Raw genomic sequence first — 21,684 nt, 5'->3', positions numbered from 1 at the left:
TTAATATTTTCCTACAGGTACTCAGACCGCGATACAACCCCGCCACTCGGGGGGGGGGTCGACTGTTCACGGCCGCGTTTGAAGGGTTAACCCCTTCATAGCTGCCAGCCTTGAACAACACTTTACTGTTTCGGTGTCAGTGATGTTGAGTTAGGGCATCCTATAAAAAACTGCGAACAATTATGGGAAGGAAACGAAAGTTGCTGGTGTGTTTACACGACCCTACTCTACCATCCCAAGCAGGCAGGTGTTCTCTTCAGTCCAGATGTATTCGCCGATGTTTACATGCTTCTGTTACATGCACCCTATCTTTGAGTAAGTTTCTTTCAGCAAGAGAACTTAATTTACCACCCTCAAAATAGTCAGAAAAATACAGAAGACAAACTAGAGGAATTTGAACTGAGTTGGTAAGGTCTTTAGGCTGTATGCATACACGAAAGATTATGGGTTTTACAATTTTAAGAAACAATGTGGAACAAAAATGTTTGCTAATCAGAAAAAAAAATTAGTATTTCGTCGCACATGTTCTCGTAGGTTAGAATTCAGTTACACATTCTTCGTTCGGTATCGCTCTTCCCAATATATTTCGAACCGGCTGAGCACAGTTATTTCTGCTCCTTAAAGTTAGTGCACATTTTCTGCTCAGTCTTTTGTTCGTTCTCATGTGTATGTGTGAAAGATAGAGAACTGATACAAACAATAATGTATTCCATTATCGCTTTCATAGCTGCTGGCCTTGAACAATGCTTTACTGTACCGGTGTCAGTGACACTGAGTTAGGGTGAGCTATAAAAAACTGCGAGCAATTATGGGAAGGGAACGAGGGTCACTGGTGTGTTTACATGACCCAACTCTACCACCTCAAGCAGTCAGGCATTCACAGTTCACTTCATCCCAGATGTTTTCACTGATGTTTACATGCTAATATAACATGCATCCTAATTTTATTCATTCTTATACAAATCATAGCAAATCACAGGATGGGTTTAGGGGGAGAAGTAAGAAAAAAAAAAGCCAGGTGTGCCAGACAGGTCTTTTCACATGTGTAAGAAAAAGAAATTGGTTTTAGAACTTTGAAAAAAATGGTCCCAAGGCCAACTACGGGAGCACGCAAATATCTGAACCCACAACCATTGAGGGGGCTAAACATATGCTTTACTTTAAGCAGTAAAAGCACCTTCCCAAATTGGGTCTTCCTGATAGTTTGTTATATTTTTCAGATTATTTCTGGGTTGGTAAATTCTGTACAGTAAACGTTTCGTGTTAAATCTGTTTCCCCATCGTTTTTAGCTGTTCTGGTGTGACAACTCTTGTTTATTTCATTAACATAATGGCGGAAAGGACTGTTCTTCCCTAAGTGTTTAACTGAACCTGACCTAACCAAGCTTATCTGTACCTAATTATTTAACCTAACCTAACCTAACCTCCAGTTGGGAAATTGGGAAACAATATCCACCTTTGAGCACGTTGAGTTTCTTCCACTGCGCTGGAAACGATCATAGGGGAAAGTGATGATAATAACAGGGAGGAAATTTTTCAGCAAGAAAAAGTAATTTGCCAAACTGAAAGTTGTCAGAAAATTACTGAAACAAACTGGAGGATTATGAATTGAATTGGTAAGGTCTTTCTGCTGCTTCAAGTGTACAATGAAAGACACAAGTATCTTCCTGAAGTCTGATAAATATAGGGTGGAAAAATTGAACCATTTGAAACACGCACTAGTAAAAACAGAGTTTTCATTGTATTTCGCCTGATGTAAATTTTCTTCAGACGGAACCGGGAAGATAGTTGTATCTTTCATTGTACATTTACCGGTAAATAAACCAATCTAACAGTACTTATGTTTTGATTCCGCCGGGTTAATCGTGATTTCAGACTATTCAGGCACCCCTTCACACCCTATAGTCTGGATAATCGGGCTAACTCTGTATTTCCTTTCGTATCGATTTTCATATCATCGAGACAGATATTTTCGTTTTGTGGAATTTGTCCTATGTTCATCGCTTTCATACCATCGAAAATTCGTACTTCGGGTTTTCGTATTTCGAAGACTCACTGTACTCAGTATAGTGGATATCAGATTTAACAGATGCATGAAGCCCAGCAAACAGTGTCCATGAAATTGGGCATAGTGGGTCACAGTACATATGTTTCCTACCCATTTTACTCCAGTTTGACCAGAAATTGCCCCTACCCCATTACAATTGCTGAGTTGTAATGCAGTACAGTAATCTCCTTACTATCCGGACGCCCACTTTCCGGACACCCCACTTAAAGGACATTGTGGACCTGGACCTTTGGAACCCAAAAATGGCCAAAAAAAGAAAAAAATCCCCCCCAAATCCGAATTTTTTTCCCACCTGTAATTTGAAATTGCTGCGCGGCGCCGAACAGCTGTTTATACCATGGCCCCTTCACCCTTCCTTCCTCCCCTTTCCACCCTCCCCTGTCATGGTTGCCATTTTGTATTTTTCATTACCAAATGTGGGCCAATTTGGTAATGAAAAATTCGTTTGGTAATGAATCAGAATAATGCATTACCAAACGGATTTTTCACATGTATGATGATACACAGGATGGAGATGGTGGATTGTTTGCTCTCTCTGATTAATCTGCTAGCCTACATAGCGTGAAAATAATCAACATGCTGTTAACTATAGGGAGAGTGATTACATGTATTTCCACTTGTATATATAATTAGTGAAGAATAAATGCTAGCGTTACGAATTTGGTAACGAAAATTGAGGAAGTGTGGTAATGTGGCCATTGCAATCTGGCAACTCTGTTTCCCCATCACCAACACTCCAACAGTTACTGCCTAACTTCGATCGTAAGTAGATGCTTATCGCAGTGGAAGCCACACGTGCTTGTTTTCTGTGAATAAACAGTGAATAAACTGCAATACCTCGCCGCTAGACCACATGGGAATTTACAGTGTTGTGCAGTGTTAAGAAATTAGAACTTAGAGTGCATAGGATCAACTGTGGAGTGCAAATTGGCGGTTGAAACTGGCGTGGTCAATTAAGAACAATGTGCAGTGTTAAACATTTATAACTCACACTGCAAAGAATTAAGTGCAGCACAACACCGGATTATTGTATGTGCTTCAAGAGCATTTTCACCACTGCCAAAGCCTTAGAGATGATGGCCACAGATGTGCTGTAAGTACCCTGGCTGAGGTACAGTCACTTCTGATTCCTCATTCTTTGGTTCTTTTTCACTTACTTCATGCTTTATGTCCATTATTGGTGTGAATAGGGTCTTAAATAGGTTTAAATAGGTGCTATGCATGTCTGGTAGGGAGTTATTTAGGTGGCTTTCAAAGTTAGGCTGGGTTAGGGTCCTTAAGTACCAGTCCAGGAGCCAGAGGCCCACTTTCCAGATGGTACCACTTTCCGGACATGCCTTTGGCTGTATTACATTGGATAGTAGAGGGATTACTGTACTAGTCGTAAAGAAGTACAGCACTGTACAATGACAAGGATGTGAAATAAGTTGCAAAAGGATGGGTATTACTTTAGAAGTAACCAATGTTACTGATTTTCATTATATTACGTCCCTGAACTATTCTAACTTAACCAATGTTACTGATTTTCATTATATTACGTCCCTGAACTATTCTAACTAAGACTTACCTTTTAAGCCAAAGGATGAAATTATGAGCCAGATTAATGTAAAAGCAGTACAGTATACAGTAGTTTTCATTTTTCTAACTAGAATATTCTGTTGCATTCAATTGTATTCATTTATTTTCAGATGTGCTTGGAATCCCACCTCAGAGGGGACTCTCGGATATAATGGACTGTTGACTTAAATGGACCTGGCTTTCCCCCAGTTAGTCTGTTATAGTGAGGATCTGCTGTAATTGTATAAGCAATAATGCAATCATATAAAAAGAAAAAAAAAAAAACTAATTTTCTGGTAATTGCTCAAGTAGTTCAATGCATACTGGTTCATCATAAAATGAAAGTGTGCCCTGTATTATATATTTACTTTACAATTCCCAAAGAATTTTTTATTTCATATACAAAATGTCTATCATTCAGCAAGTACATATTATTGTATTGAACACAAAGTCCCCTTTATAAATCTGTTGCATTTTCACATATGGTAGTAGCTAAAAAAGTGTTTGTGCATTCTATGTGAAACACTAGACCATGGACAATAGGTACTGGGATGTGCAGCCGTGAGAGTGTTATATGTTGACTTGTGACATTTTGTACCAAATCTAAATTCGTATTTAATGACTTAGCTTTATATAAATATTCAGATCCTATCTATCAATAGCCAGATGCCATAATCCCATAACGGGTGGCTGTCTGTCTTTGAGTTAGTTGTTTTACAGGGAGGGGAGCAATACCTCCACCAACCCACTTGTTGACATGTAGGAGACATGTGTGGGTTGGCTTTATATATATATATATATATATATATATATATATATATACAGTACTCGTCAAAAGTATTCAGCGTTGTCCGCCGGGCGCGCTATACTTATGGCCCAAAAAGAATCACCCATTTTTGGGGGTAAAAATTGAGCCACAAGTTTGAGCTCCGAGCATGACGTCACGGTAGCCTGAGGCCTTCCGACGCGCTGGTTGGTTCCTGCCTCAGTCGCCCACAGGCTGCCTGAGAGAGAGGAACTCCGCCGAGTGTCCCTCTCAAATTGTGCCATTTTTTACCGAGTGTCCCGCAGTGTTTTGGCCTTCACAACTTTGTTATGGCACCTACCTGTGAACTGTTGAGTGAAATCATATCCCAGATCATTGCTCTAAAGGAGGCAGGCCACCAGACAAAGGAAATTAGTGAATTGGTTGGTGTGGCACGATCGACAGTGCGTCGTTGGTGTGCGTGGTTTCGGGTGGAAAACAGTGGTGAAGTTCCCACAAAGAAACCGAGGTCTGGTAGGCCTAGGAAAACTTCCCCAAGGTCTGTTAATGTTTTAAAACGTGCAGTGGAGTTTAATCCTCATGTGAGTGCAAGGAAAATTAAGGACAGCAACCCGGAAGTGTTTGGTGAGGTGTCAGTGAGAACAGTGTCTCGTAGGGTGCATGAGCTTGGTTACACAAGTCATAGGCCTGTGAAAAAGCCTCTTCTCACCAAGAGCCAGAGAATTCGTAGGCTTGCCTTTGCTAATAAATATCTAAACTGGGGTGAGGAGCAATGGTTGTCAGTGTTGTGGTCTGATGAGGCAACGTTTAGTGTTACCTGTAACAGAGAAGCACGTGTGTATTGACGCAAAGGTAGTGACCCACTTGACCCACGGTATGTGGAAAGCATAGTAAAACATCCTGATTCACTCATGGTATGGGGTTGTTTCTCAGGGAAGGGTTTGGGAAAGCTTGTTGTACTTCCAAAGAACCTCAGAGTGAATCAGGATGTTTACCTGGAGCTTCTGTGTGATCATTTACCAGACTCCTTCGAGCTAACGGGTGCACGAGTGTTTCAGCAGGACGGTGCACCTGCTCACAAGGCCAAATTGGTCACCAATTGGCTTCATGACTGCGAGGTATCATTCATGAAAGACTGGCCAGGAAATAGCCCAGACCTCAACCCGATTGAAAACCTCTGGTACCTCGTAAAGAAGAGTCTCCAAGGGAAGGACGTGAGCTCTCTGCCTAAGCTGGAAGCCGCCATTCGTGACTCCTGGGACAAACTACCCCTCCAGCACCTCTGAGCCTCGCCCTTTCACTTCCAAGACGTCTCAGGTCCGTGAAGAAACGTAAAGGCTACCCTACGATGCACTGAAGGTAAATAAAATGCATTATTTATATGTTTTTTCAATGTTGAAAGGTTTGTTTCTTAGGAGGGACGCAGGGTGCTCCATACTTCTGGCGAGCACTGTATATATATATATATATATATATATATATATATATATATACAGTATATGTATATATATATATATATATTTATATATATATCATCATCAGCAGCAGCAGCCGTTTCAGTATCCACTGCAGGACCGGCCTATCTCGACCGAAGTCGGGACGATACAGCCAATGTATCTCTACCAAGTGGCTTAGGCTGTCTGGTAGAGATTGTATGTAGGGTGAGAAGTGCTTGTAAGTGTAATTGTAGTGTTGGAGTGGCTTTGGATGTGTGTGTAGTCTGTGAACCAAGTGTAATCGGCCTGTGCAAGCCGACTGGGTGCAAGCATACTTTACAGCAAATGACACTGGTTCAACCACAGCACCCCTTGTGTCCGCCAATGCAGTACGTAGCCGGGTGAACACTCCCAAAGTTTATTACCCTGGCGGGGCGCGAACCCTGGTCCACCCGTGTACGAAACACACACTCTACCACTGTACCACAGAGGCTCCATATATATATATATATATATATATATATATATATATATATGTATATATATATATCTTTATTGCATGGAAGAAGGAACTAAAGGCCAGAAGCCTGTAAGATTGTTTCCTCCAAGAAAAAAACAAAATCAAGATAACAGAGAACTACATTCAAGATCTGTTTGTTTCGAGATGTATGGACACATTGCGTCTGCAAGACTGGAGGTCATAGACAGTAGGAAATACAGATGGAGAAAGTTAGTTCCAGATTTGACCTGTTGCATGCGTGAAGGAGTGGGAGTAATGGCAGATGCCTGCATCAGAGAATTCGACAGAAAAGGAGTGAGAGTTCGTTGCTAGACAGGTGGTACGTGCGCACCGTAGTTGTGGAGGGATGCAAGCAGACAGTTTATAGGAGCAGTGATCATTGAAGTAGAGTTAGAAAAGAGATAAAGATGCAGCAGTGCGGCGAAGGGACAGAGGTTGAAGGGAGCCAGTAAGAGGAGGAGAGTCAATAAGATGGAAAGCCTTTGACTCCACCTTGTTGAGAAGAGCTGTATGTGGGGAACCTCCCCACACATGAGAGTTGTATTTTACACAGGGGCGTCTAAAACCCGTGTATAACTCCTAGGCACTGGGCATGGGTAGACCTATCCACGTCCCAGAACCGGGTTATTTTCAGGAAAGTTGATATTCCCCCAAATATATATTTTTTTCATTACAAATCAATCGCAAATGACAAAAAACATATAAAATGCGCATACTTACTCTCTGTTGGCGATTTGGAGGTGGTGGTATGGTGTGAGGGAGCAGGTGCGTGGCAGCTGGGCTGAGCGTGTTCAAGGTCGTGGTGGCGTGTTGACGGTGGTGGTGGTGGAGGGAGGAGGGATGATATCTCGTGCCAAAATAAGTGTTGAGTGTGTCTTTGTTTCTCTCACTAATTCACAGTGCTGTATGAACACAATATTACAACTAAAATAGCAAAAAAGCACATGAAAGTAACTAATAAAGATTGGCTTATTTTATGTTTTCCATGATATTTATTTTCTAATTTATATCTGTTTAGGTATTCACAATTATTTACACACTACTTACATATTATTTCACTGTTTTTAGTACTTCTTGACAATGTGATGCTCCCTAAAGGCTAGCTATGGTCAGTACAAGTGTACTCAAGCACCGATACACTCTCCCCCACACCCCTCAGGGTCCCCTAGTAGCCCTCCCCACCACCCCACCCCTCCCGACCCCTACCCCTACCCCGAACCAGTATCAGCTGGTTCCAAGGCCACACTCTTCCTATGCCGGCCTCCCACCACCCTCCACCACAGCCCTCCTCACTGCTGGGCTGCCCTCCCAGCCCTCCTCCACCCCCACCCATTCCCTCTTCCCCTGCCAGCCAGCATGACCCCGCACACCAGCCATGCTGGGACAATACTCTGAGTCCATATGACTCAATACGAAGTTCAAACATGCCCGCGAAAAATTAAAACGCCATATGACGTGGACTGTAGGTCTCTACCAAGTCAATACCTGTGCAGGGGTAAAGAAGGCACGAAGTTGGCTTAGCACACCTAGTCTCTTGGAAGCAGATTTTACAAGTGAGGCAATATGATCTTTCCAAGATAAATCATGAGAGAATGGAACCCCAGGTATTTTAAAAGATGATTCAGGATTGAGTTGGATACATATTGTTAAAAATTAGAGGATAATTCTGTGGAAGATTTTGATGAATTGAAAGATGTGAGAACTGAGTTTTTGAAGCATTAAAAATAACAAGATTACTTTTACCCCAATCAGAGATATGAGCCAAGTCAGACATTAAGTGTGCCACTGCCTCATCCCTTGTTTGTTGAAGTAACTGCTGAGATGGACGCTGTGGGAAGCGAATGGAAAGGTGACGGGTGGAGTCATCAGCGGATAAGTGAATAGGGGTAGATGTACAACTTAAAAGGTCATTGCTGAATAGAAGGAAGAGAGCTGGTAATAGAACAGAGCCCTGAGGAACACCACTATTGGTAGCTCTAGGAGAAGAACGGTGGCCGTCTACAACAGTGACTATAGAATGACCAAAAAGGAGGCAAGAGATGAAGGCAGAGATAGAAGGATAGAAGCTGTACGAGGGCAGTATTGAAATTAATTACGTGTATTTATGTCAGACTCGATAGAATGCCTTTGAGGTGTCAAGTGCAATAGCAGCGTTTTTGCCAAAGTCCCGAAAGGAGGATGGCCAGGAGTCCAAATGGTAGGTGAGAAGATTGCCAGTGGAGTGCACCTGACGAAACCCATATTGGCATTCAGAAAGATGGTTGTGATAGGAAAAGTGCCTTAAAAATTTTTTTTTAAGAATTTCTGAAATACAGGATGTTAAATTAGTTGGGTGATAGGGATGGGACTGGCTGAATGAGAGCATACTTCAGGCAAGAATGAAAGGTACAAGTTGACAGACAAAGGCAGAAGAATTTGCCTAAGCAGGGTGTAAACACAGAAGCACAGTTCTTGAGGACAACAGGGGGGACCCAGTCAGTCCCACAAGCCTTGTTAGTATTGAGGCCAGTGATGGCAGAAAATACATCAGGTGAAGAAATTTTAGTCAGCCATGAGGAAGTCAGAGGGAGGAAGTGATGGAGGAACAACACTGGAATCATCTAAGGTGGAATTGGAGGAGGAAGTCTGAGCACAGAGTTCTGCTTTATCAGTAGAAGAAATAGCTACTGAGCCATCAGAGTGGAAAAGAGGAGGCAAGGATGATGAGGTGAAGTTGTTAGGTTTTTGGCAAGGTGCCAGAAGAAACAGGAAGAATTTGAGTTAAGAGAGTTCAGAGAATTTAGTACGAATGAAACTGTAGCAGAGCGAAGAACAGACTTAGCATGACTCCGGGCAGAGACATAAAGAAGATGAGATTCCGTGGAGGGTTAGCTCTAGTACCTTATGTAGGCCCTCTCCTTGAACGCATTAGAACAAGCATGATTAAACCAAAGATTTCTTTTTTTCATTAGTCATAGGATAAGAGAAAGGAATGTATGCCCTCCATGCCTGAGAGAATAACCTCCGTAATGTGTGAGGCACATGGATCTTGGCCATGGAATCAATAATCTTTTCAGGGAAAATCAAAGAAGTACTGTCAGAGGGCCTCCCAGTCAGCAGCCCCAAAGTGCCACAGCCGCCACTTCCTGGAAGGGTTCACAGGCCTTACTGAAGTGATAGGACAGGGTAAGGTGATAAGGTTGTGATCGGAGGAGCCCAACTGAAAGAAAAGATTAACAGCATAAGCAAATGGATTAGCTGTAAGGGCGAGGTCAGGTATGTTGGAACTCTCTTCAAGGCAGTCAGGGATATGGGTAGGGTGCTGTACATGCTGCTCTAGGTCATTAAGGATAGAAAAGATGTAGTCTTGTTCACCAGGTGGATCAGTGAAGGGAGAGGAGAGCCAAAGGTGGTGAACATTGAAATCACCTAGAATGGAGATTTCAGAGGAAGGAGAAATTGATAGGATTTGTTCCATCTTAGAAGTAAGATAGCTGAAGAACTTTTCATGGTCAATAGAATTAGGGGATAAGTAAACAGCACAGATAATGGTTACCACCCAGGGTTGTAAATAGTTTCCTGGCTTACAGGAAGCCATTATGCTTGCCATTCATTGTAAAGCAGAGTAATAAAGTGACAGGAAAGATGGAAGAAATAGGAAGAGAGGAGGACAGACACAGAAAAAGAATGATAAAGGCAAAGGAAGAAATATGTGGTACTACATTGAGTGGATGATGTTCGCCACCTCCTACCACTGATTACAGTTTTTCTTAGACAATTCTATTTCTTCGACAAAATCGTGAGTCAGATGTATAATTTTAAAAGTCTTGGGACCCACCCAGTCAGATGTTTTTCTTATTAGCTACTGCACAAAAGTGTATACAAGGAGAAACACAAATTCATACAAATTTTTCTTGGTACAGAGATGCTCTTCATGGATTGCAGCGCCACCTACGGTCAGTGGATGTTGACTTGGGGCGTAAGAGTCTTTCTGTCAGCCTTGAGAAGAAAGTGCAAGACTCACGTCGCAGCCTCATGCAACCTTCACCACCCCGGTCACTCACTCAGGCTAACTTGACACTCACTGGTTCTCTCAGGGCTCACCCAACACATATACTTTAACTCACTCAGGCTAACTTGACACTCACTAGTTCTCTCAGGGCTCACCCAACACATATACTGTAGGTATTAACAAGTGCTCGTGGGTCCTTCGGGCCCCTTGCACTTGCTCCTGCGGAGGGCTCTCACTTTTATGTGCTGTTTTAATGTAACATTGTCACTTGGATATTTTACAGCTAACCAATTAATTATGTTATTTTGCAGCTTCGGGAATGGAACCCAAGTTGTCTTAACACAAGTCGGAAATACTGTAGTTGTAGCTGTGGGCAAAAAATTCTACGGAGATCATATGCCAGGTGCCAGGAGCGGCGTTTTTTTTGGTCAGAATGTGATCGCTTATTAAATATAGTAAAGGTTTTTCAGTCGTGATGGGACCAAGTATTTTCACATCAGCGAATTTTTTTGCGATTTCTGTGCCAATTTTGGTGTGATTTGAATGTGTAGTTTCGGCTGCCCAAAATACACACACACAGACACATGGCTAGTGCAATAGTATATTAGATGTAGCAGACACCCAGCATACAATATGGCAAGGTCTGTATATTCACAGAATAAAAATACTGGGAGGGGTATGATGATATCCGAATCGATGATTACAGAGTAATGTATAGCATCCTCTGCAAAGAACTGAACCTGCAAGTATTGAATTCATGAATGTTGAGGGCCGACTGTATATTGTGGCCATCACGTTCCATGCTTTACTGCCAAGATAAAAAATGACTCAAACAATTCACTGTACCCTTGATATGATGCAGCCCTTCATACCACAACACACCTCACACTTAGAGCCAAGTTTTACAACATAACCTCACCTAAAAATCTCTGGGAATACCTGGCTGAAGCAACTACAGTAGATTCCTAAAGTTCATCAGGGTCAAATCCAAATGAGCCAAGGACCACAACTCATACAGCAGTCACCCAACATATAATCTATCTTATAGGAACTGGTACAGCAAACCAGAGGTGTGAACTGCGACAAAAATTCAGTTCTGCAACGCAAATCCGCAAACAAAAAAAAATTGCCTTCTACTACCGCAAATTCGCAAAATTCTTGATATTTGGAGTTTTGCAAATGTGGGCAAACGATTTTTATCCCTTTCAGTACAACGGCATCAGCTTCATTTTATTCTGGATACCATTAGAGGATTATGTTAAGTTTAGGTTAATATTTTTCATAATCAAAGAGTTATAAATCATCTCTAGTTACTCATCCATTACAATTATATCTTTATATGCACTATTCTGACTAACAATAGGTGCCTTTATGAAGTTTGGAAAATGTCTAAAGTGATGAATGGGGTGTTTGAAATTAATGTTAAATCCATCCATCCATCCATCCAACATCCAATCCTACATTGCCCCAAGAGGAGCTTAGGAGCCCGGGGTTAGGCAAGTTAGTCATGACATTTAAGATGAGAGTGACGAGCCTCATTCATTCCTTAATGGCATTACGTGAGCAATAACCCTAACCACCCCTTGGATGTAAACATTCACTGGCTCAATCCAACTGGAGTGCTGTAATTACCCACTAAACCCCCAGGTTCCAAAATTTGGTTATATGGTTACCACCCAGCATAGTAAATGGTTTCCTGGTGTACAGGAAACCATTTTGGCTTGTCACTCGTTGTAGAGTTACCCACAGGCAGAAGGAAGAGGAAAGAATGAAGGAAAGAAAGATAGAAGAGGGAGTGTAAAGTCACCTGTAGGCAGAAGGACGAGGAAAGAATGAAGAAAAGAAAGACAGAGGAGGATGAAAGGAAAGAAGGATGGAGGAAAGGAAAGGGCAGACACCCGAGAGCAGCACTACATTGAGTGAGTGGATGGTGAGTGCCCCCATCTACCACATAAGTAAAAATAAAATATATATTGCAATTACTGCAGTATTAGTAGTTGGTAGAGGAGCTCTCCATCCACACGATGCAGTGCTGCTTTGGGTGTCTGCCCTTTCCTCTCGTCTTTCCTTCCTCTTCTGCCATTCTCTCCTTCATTCTTTCCACTTCCTTCTGCCTGCAGGTGGCTTTTCACTCCCTCTTTTGTCTTTCTTTCCTTCATTCTTTCCCCTTCATTCTGCCTAGGGGTGATTTTATTCTGAGTGATAAGCCAAATGGTTTCCTTTACACCATTAAACCATTTACTATGCTGGGTGGTGACCATGTAACCAAATTATGACACCTGTTGATTTAGTGGGTAATTAGGGGACTCCAATCGGATTCAGCCTGTGTAGGTTTATATCCAAGGGGTGATTGGGATTTATTGCTCATGTAATGCCACTCATGGATGAGTGAGGCTGGTCACTCTCATCTTAAACATCAGGACCAACTTGCTTAACCCCGGGCTCCTCTGCTTCTCATGGGGCAACATAGGATTTGATGATGGACGGATAGATAGTATATTAGACTGTTTTTACTGCAAAGCAAGGGTATATCCTTTACTACTGTATATAAATGAATTAAATTATTACACTTCACAGCTCACACTTGACAGGTTGACACACCAGTCCACCTCTGTTCCTCAGTTGTCACTCCTCAGTCACAGTCACACTCCAACAACTGAGATAACTCCAACATACAGTATATCTATCTGTCTTTATCTATCTGTCCATCTATATTGATACCACATGGGGAAAGGTGGTTGTCTGGTAAGAAAAATGGTAATATTTTGTTTGGTTTCTTTTTGTATGTTTTTTATTTGAGTTGTTATTTATGTACCTAATGATTTTTGTTGAGATCGAAATACTGGCACTGGCAGTGCTATAAGTCTGACAAATTTGAAATTTAGACTAAAGATCATATTGTAGTTGGACTGGGAGGCTTCATAGCACATCTTTACACTTTTCATCATGTTAATGATTTGTATGCTAAGCAAGTCTTTCTAGTATCGATGTAGCTTACATCAGTAGCATACATTATAATGTCTAAGAATCTGGAGAGTAAATTGGTCTTGATTTAGCTTTATATTTTTCTTTGTTTACTGAGGGAAAAAACATCTTTGCTGGCTTTTATCCTTAGATTCTTATTTCTTATCCTTCCTCCAGAAAGCACATACAGTATATCATTAAGATAATGTAGTGAGGAACTTTCCAATGTAAAGCAGAATACAACTTGCTACAACGATGTTATGCATTATAATTTAATCACAAGTATGAACGTTGCCCCTTCTTGGCTTATACCCATTTTCATTCCTTTCCTGAGAGCTTGGTATGAAGCCAATGAATATCAAAAAGAGATGAATTTGATCTTCAGCCATTCTCTCTCTCTCTCTCTCTCTTTCTCTTTCTTTCTCTCTCTATATTTCTTTTTGAAGGAACTGTAAAATTATCATACATGAAAAATGCTACTGTACATTGTACTGAAGGTGAATTTATCGACGAGCTGGCAACTCACCTAGACGCCCTCTGCTGGGCTAGGCCACTTACATCAATATACCATACCTCTACATGTGATACCCCTGTCAAGGGGGGAAGTGGAAATAAGAATGGATTGCGAATAAATCGTCAGTTGTCACAAATGAATCGACTTATGAAATCAAATACAGTAGTAAGTTTTTACTTTATGCTGGCTTACTTCACTGATTCTCTAGAGACAAGAATTTCATAAACTTTCTCAATAGTACTCAGTGGAGACTAATCACTCACAAATGCTGAATTGTTGATATTGCTGCCCTCTGAGAAAGTGTCCTTACCCCTGACAATTGATAACTAATCCATCCATCCATCATCCAATCCTACATTCCATGAGGAGCGTAGGAGCCCGGGGCTACTAATACTACTAATACTAAACAGATTCTTGCTGGTGCTAACTCCTGGCTGGCACAACGGATTTAAGAAATAATATGAAAGAACTGGCTTAACTACCAGTCATGGTTAATGTAAGAAGTTTGTGCAAACTCAGAGTAGCAAACTAAAGTAAGCAGAATGTGGAGAAATCAGACAAGATTACAGTATTACATTTAATCAAGCTCAAAAAGAACTGTAAATTTATTGATTATAACAGATAAATTTACACTACAAGGGAACTTAAGTAAATTAAAAATATCAAAGCAAAGTAAATACACTCACTGAAGCACTCAAACAACTACTGTACCTAATAATCTTAAGCCTAGAAAACAAGGAAAGAAAATATTGGTCAGTGGAGAAAAATGGATCAGTAGCTGCGAAGAGGCTGGGCGTCTCTGCTTGCTGCTCGAGGTGCTGCAATTCACACTGCTGATGTCCATTGCTGCTGATCAATTCGGTGGGGAGATACGGGGATCGTAGAACTGCTAGAGACTGTAGCCATTACGACGGGGTCTTGCTTCTCTGCTGGGCTCATGACGTCCTCCTCCTGTGACAGGTCTACACCAACTAATGTTCTCACGCCGGGTACAGGGGCATGAGAAATGGGCTTGGCTTAACTTAACGGCTAGAAAGGCAAGGCAGAGGAACAATAATTACACAAAATACATCTCTTAGTGAAACGTGCTGCCCATGCATAAAGACAGTCACTCATGGTACATAATGAATGTTATGAAAAACTTTGTTTCAAATCTAAGTACAAATGCTAGTGGTTAACTGACTGAGCGAAGTTCTATAGGGTTTCAATATTGTTCCAGAGTTCCCCAAATAATGTACTGTACAATGTCACAAATTACCATAATAATAATACGATCTTGTGAATTCGTGACAACCCTGGCGTAATGATGGGGGATAGAAATATCTGTACCACCATACCCCACCTAATGATGGCCAAATCCTGGTTGAATGATAGGTTTTGATATTTTTTTACCGATTTGGATGATATTTTAGACTAAAATTGTGTGTTTGAGTTGATTTATAAACTGTTTTTAGACTTAGATTAATGTGTTTTAGCCTTAGGTGGGGTAAACATTGTCATGTTGGGGAACAGTTTACTAAGCTTGATTTTTTCCAGACATATTTGACAATTTTCAGATTTTGTTGGTTTTAGTGAGTTACTGTATTTACAGGTGTTAGGCTTAGGTTAGCTTCTTTTACAGCTGGTAGGCCATTTAGACTGGCTTTAAACTTCTTTTTGGACTCATTTGGGTGGGTTTAGGACTTGGTTGGAGGGGAAACCCAAGGCTCAAAAACGCATCCCTATACTTTGCTTTACATGTTAAATCTATTCCAAGATACGATACCCCCTTAACGATGGGTTTTTACTTAACCAATTGCATCGTTGAACCGGGGTATACCTGTAGATGTTTCCGGGCAGATTTGTGTTTGTGGAAGCGCTGCCGCAAATGCAAAACTGCGAATTTGCGTAGAATTTGTCGCAAACGCAAATCCACAAACGAAATCACACTTCCGCAATTGCAAAATTTGTGGTCTGCAGAAGTGATTGTGGAAGTGCCCAGCTCCTCAGCAAACACATAGCACTTGTAAGTAGGATATAGTACAGTAGCTATACTGTATCTGGTTGCACACCTTTCCAGTTTTTCTATATCATAGTCTTAAAATTCTTATAATGTTATAGTGCCACTGCCTGTTTTAGCAGCATACAGTTACTTTTAATAAAGGCAATGTATTGAATACTTAAAAAAATAAAGTGTTTGTTTTACCAGCTAATCTTTCTTTGCAGCATTTTAAGTAATTTTTAAAGATTTCCCTGTTCCTTTTTTTCACATTGCAAGGCATATTTAATGATCATTCTTACATGAAGTCCTCAGCCCAGTACAGAAACAATGAATGTGTCCATGTGACTGTTAGGTGTCAATACATTTTACAGTGATGTGGTGCAATGGAGGAGCCTCCACAGACCATTTAAACCAACATTGCAGCACCACCAGGATTGATATTTGTCCTTGATGGCAGCACAGCTCTGCCTACAGACTCTCATACATAGCACCAACCCACTTGGCCAGCATCTTCCTCCATTGGAGCATTGTGAAGACACCTGACAAGGGGTGAGAGAGTCATGGCCCTCAAGCTGGAAAACTAATTATGAGGTGGTGGTCACGTGATCAGAAAATGAACTGCTTATCAGTAAGATGACAAGATTAGTTTTGGCTGGGGAGGTAACAGTATAAGAATTTCAATGTAATCACAACTTACCCAAATCTTCCTCAAGCTTCACTGGCATGTCATAAAAACACTTCTATGGTACTGTATTTACATCATGACACCAGCCCTGAAATATGCCTAGCATATTTCAAATGGTTAGGTATTAGGACCCAGGCGGCAAAATTTGAGGGTGTGCATCACCATCTCCTATTGATGTTAGGAAGGACTACTGGGGACCTCAGGAAATACATTTTAATCAGTACCCAATGTTAGCTTACAAGAACTTGACAAAATAACTAACTGTATGTAAATAACACACTGTTTGATGCAAATTACATGAAAACCTATTTCAACACATGGTTCTGTTTGTTGTTTACATTAGTAGTCAGTTACTATTGGCATCTCAGGAGGGATGCAGGGTGGCTCAGTGGTAGAGTACTGGACTCAACACTGCGGAGTTGAGAGTTCAGGTAGCTGCCTTGCTGGGAGGGGTAGCACTCTCCCATCACCCTAGCAGGGCTATATGATCTATTAAGTTTTAGCTTGGGGGAATAAACCCATGGCACCTACGGAAGACCAATGTAAGCAGTCCTTGACAGCCCTGCACAAGAACAGTGGTAGTAAATTGATTGACTGATTAAATATAATAAAAACTAGTGGTGCTACTGGCAGGGTCATATGCTGCTGGGAATTGTGGTAGTCAGGGAACCATCTTAACCAACCACAGGGTCATGAAGATGAGTGTAGTAGCTTCACATCTGGACTGACTAACAAGTTCAAATCCATTCCTAAATTCAGATTTGTTTTTGCTAGCAGAACAAGAAAGATGGTAAGATTCTGCAGTCTTCTTTCCTTGTCCTTCCTGCAAAATAAATCTTGGCTATGAGAAGAAAATTGTCAGGTAAATACTATTTGTTTTTGCTACAAGATTAAGAATTCAAAATTTTCCCATGTGTCCAGTTCTTCCTGTAAAAACTAATCAGTTAAATCATGGACTTTCTCCTCCAATTCCACCTTAGATGATTCCAGTGCTGTTCCTCCATCACTTCCCTCCTCTGACTTCCTCATGGTTGACATTAAAATATCTTCAGCTGGTGTATTTTCTGCCATCACTGGCCTCAATACTAACAAGGCATATGGGCCTGATGGAGTCCCTCTCATTGTCCTCAAGAACTGTGCTTCTGTGCTTACACCCTGCTGAGGTAAACTCTTTCACCTTTGTCTTTCAACTTGTATCTTTCTTTCTTGATGGAAGTTTGCTCTCGTTAGCCAGTCCCAAAGAAGGGCGACCATTCCCAACCCTCATCGTCCAATTGCTTTAACATCCAGAGTTTCAAAAGTTTTCAAGTCTATTCGTAACAGAAAGATTTTAAAGCATCTTTCCTATAACAACCTTGTTTCTGATCATCAGTATGGGTTCCGTCAGGGACGCTCCACTGGCGATCTCACCTACCTTTCAAACTCCTGGTAAATCTCTTTTTGGGACTTTGGCAAAAACTTTGCCATTGCACTTGACATCTCAAAGGCTTTTGATCGAGTCTGGCATAAATCTTTAAATTTCCAAACTCCCCTCTTACAGTTTCTAATCATCTATCTGTGCCTTCATCTGCAGCTTTCTTTCTGGTCGTTCTATAGCTGCTGTTGTAGACGGCCATTGTTCTTCTCCTAGATCTATCAACAGTGGTGTTCTTAGGGGTCTGTCCTATCACCAACTCTCTTCCTTTTTTTCATCAATGATCTAAGCTGTACATCTAACTCTATCCACTCGTACGCTGATGATTCCACCCTTCACCTTTTCATTCAGTTTCCACAATGTCCACCTCAGCAGTTACTTCAACAAACAAGGGATGAGGCTATGGCACACCTAATGTCTGAAATTGGCTTGTATCTCTGACTGGGGTAAAAAATAATCTTGTTGTTTTGAATGCATCAAAGAGTTCTTACACCTATCAACCACACAGAATCTTCTACAGGAGTACCCACCAATGTTTAATAATATCCAGCTCAATCCTGCATCATCCTTGAACATGCTTGCGGTTTCATTCATTCGGGACTTATCTTGGAAAGATCATATTGCATCTCTTGTAAAATCTACTTTCAAGAGATTGGGTGTGCTAAGCTGACTCCATGCCTTCTTTACCCCTACACGGTTGTAGACTGTATATGTGGGTTTTATTCGCTCCTGTTTAGAGTACAACTCTCATGTGTGGGGAGGCTCCCCACATACAGCTCTTCTCAACAGGGTGGACTCAAAGGGTTTTAGTTTCATCAACTTTCTCCCCTTACTGGCTCCCTTCAACCTCTGTCTCTTCGCCGCACTGTTGCCTCTTTATCTCTTTTCTGTTGCTGCTTCAAGGGTCACTGTTCCTTTGAGGTGTCTGCTTGCATCACTTCACCTCTACGACGGGTGCGTAGCACCCATCTAGCAACAAACTCTCATCCCTTTTCTGTCCAACTTTCTAATGCAAGAGTTAAACGTTACTCCCAGTTCTTCATTTATGCAACAGGTCAACTCTGGAACTGCCTCCCTTTGTTCGTATTTCTTACTTCCTATGGTCTCCAGTCTTTTAAACGCAGTGTGTCCAGGCATCTCAAAATGAATGGATCTTGAATTTGGCTCTCTCTTTTTTTTTTTTTTTTTTTTTTTTCTTGGAAGGAACTGTTTTGTGGGCTCTAGCCTTTGGTTCCTTCTTCCTCGCATAAAAAAAAAAAAAAATACTCTGTTTATGAATATGACCCTAGTTGCCAGGTTGTCACAAATACCAGTTACCCACCAGTGATAGGCAAGCCACCATTTATTGTAAGTCCACATTAATGTTGCCATTTTTGCAATTAAATCCCAAGTAAATTCCAAAAAGACTATTTATTAAAGTTACAATGCTACTTGGGATGTGACTTTGCCAGTTTCTCCCAATTTACAGAACTCGCGAGAAGGTGTGATATTTTGGAACACATGTCTGTCTATGGTCAGGTATCTTAATCTTGGAAAGGGTTACACATACAAATTGTCTCCATGTCCCTCAATTCTTCGCCATCAGGCTGCCCTCTCTTCAACGCACACCCCCATTACTCATTTAGCTCTCTATTGCATCCCTCCATCCCATCCTCAGTTTCCCCATCTACCTCACTTTCTCAATGCTCATCCCTGTGCAAATTTCATTTGTATGAAAAATAATTGAGGAGATGGGAGGAGCACTTTGAGGATTTGTTTAATGTAGAGAGTGACAACAGTGCGAGTATAAGTGGTTGGGGAATGGCTGGGAGAAGAAGAGATGAGAGGAGGGAGGAAGAGATCAGTAGGGCGGAAGTAGTGGAAGCAATGAAGATCAAGTTGGGAAAGGCCCCAGGAATTGATGAAGTGTGTGGTGAAATGCTGAGGTATGGGGGTGAGATTGTTGTGGAGTGGATATGGAAGTTGTGTAGATTGGCTTAGGAAGAGGGAAGGGTTCCAGAGGACTGGAAATCAGGTATAATTGTTCCTTTATACAAAGGAAAAGGGGAGAGAGAAGTATGTGGTAACCATAGGGGTATTTGCCTTCTTAGTGTGACTAGCAAAATTTATGGTAGAATACTCATTGATAGGGTTAGGCATATGACAGAGGAGCTAGTTGGAGAAGAACAAGGGGGATTTAGGAAGAGAAAAGGGTGTGTAGATCAGATATTTGTTCTAAGATGTTTGGTGGAGAAGTATCTAGAGAAGGGAAAGAAAGTGTATGTTGCCTTCATTGACTTGGAGAAAGCTTATGACAGAATAAATACGGAAGGTATGTGGAAGGTATTAAGAATATATGGAGTGGAGGGGAAATTGTTGAGTGCTGTGAGGAGTATGTACGAAGGACCCAGGGCTACGGTGTGAGTGGATGGTGAGCTGAGTGAGTTCATTGATCTCAATGTGGGACTGAAACAGGGTTGTGTGATGTCTCCATGGCTGTTTAATATATACATGGATGGGGTTGTAAAGGAGGTGCAAGGTAGGGCAGTGGATATGGGGATGGTTCTAATGAATGAGGGTGAGATTTGGAAGATTCCGATGTTGCTATTTGCTGATGATACAGTATTGTTGAGTGAAGATGAATGGGAGTTGCAAGGTTTGATGAATGAATTTGGGACAGTGTGTAGGAGGAGGAAGCTGAAAGTTAATGTAAAGAAAAGTAAAGTTATGGTGTTTGAGAGGAATGAAGTCACAGAATGTACAGTGAGGTTGGATGGTGAGGATATGGAGAATGTGAATGCATTCAAGTACTTGGGTAATGTGATGAGTAAGGATGGAACTTTGGGAGATGAAGTGCGTGAAAGGGTATAGCAGGGAAGGAAGGTTGTTGGTACACTGAAAGCAGTGATGAGAAATAGGGAGGTGAGTATGGAAGTTAAGAAGTCACTGCATGATAGTATTGTGATCCCTACCCTGACGTATGGAAGCGAGGCGTGGACCTTGCAAGAGGGGAACAAGTCAAGAGTGATAGCAGTGGAAATGAGTTACTTGACAGGAGCATGTGGAGTGACATGGAGGGACAGGTTGACGAATGAAGAAGTGAAGGAACAGTGTGGGGTGGATGTGGATGTGGTTGAGAAGATTAGGAGAAATACACTGAGGTGGTTTGGACATGTGGAGAGAATGGAGAATGAAAGACTGACTAAGAGGGTGTATGTAGGTGAGGTGGAGGGAGGGAGAGGGAGGGCTAGACCGAGGATGAGGTGGAGGGATGGAGTTGAGAGGTATATGAGGGAGGGGGGGGTGAGTTGGGGATAGGGTAGTCAAATGGTGGGTGACAAAGCGACTTGGAGGCATTTTGTCTGCAGCCACCCTTTGCAGGATCTAAGTGTCGGGCTATAGCTAGATAGATAGATAGATGAAATATGATTCCTTGATATGTGGTAGGTGGGGGCACTCACCATCCACTCACTTGATGTAGTGCTGCTCTCGGGTGGCTGCCCTTTCCTCTCCTCCATCCTTCTTTCCTTCCATCCTCTTCTGTCTTTCTTTCCATCATTCTTTCCTCATCCTTCTGCCTACGGGTGACTTTACATTCACTCTTCTGTCTTTCTTTCCTTCATGCTTTCCTCATCCTTCTGCCTGTGGGTGACTCTACACTGAATGACATGCCAAATGGTTTCCTGTACACCAGGAAACCATTTACTACATTAGGTGGTAAGCATAAAACCAAATTTTGGCGCCTGGTGGTTTAATGGGTAATTACGGAGCTCCAATCGGATTGAGCCTGTGAAGGTTTATATCCAAGG

General features: G+C 41.7%; 1 protein-coding gene across 1 annotated transcript in view; it reads left to right on the top strand.

Annotated features, from left to right (window-relative positions):
* The window catches only part of LOC145402715 (tektin-2), a 57,806-nt gene extending 47,358 nt beyond the window's left edge, over positions 1 to 10,448 (top strand). Inside the window, exon 10 of the mRNA XM_080274684.1 lies at positions 10,250 to 10,448. Within this exon, the coding sequence (XP_080130810.1) occupies positions 10,250 to 10,448 (199 nt within the window). The remainder of the gene's footprint in view (positions 1 to 10,249) is intronic.
* The last annotated feature ends 11,236 nt before the right edge of the window (positions 10,449 to 21,684 follow it).

This window comes from Coenobita brevimanus, chromosome 58, assembly GCF_032717465.1.
Source record: "Coenobita brevimanus isolate Jiangsu-jjx chromosome 58, ASM3271746v2, whole genome shotgun sequence".
NCBI classification, from domain to species: Eukaryota; Metazoa; Arthropoda; class Malacostraca; order Decapoda; family Coenobitidae; genus Coenobita; species Coenobita brevimanus.
The sequence above is the reverse complement of the archived record's forward strand: the minus strand, read 5'-3'. Positions and strand labels throughout refer to the sequence as shown.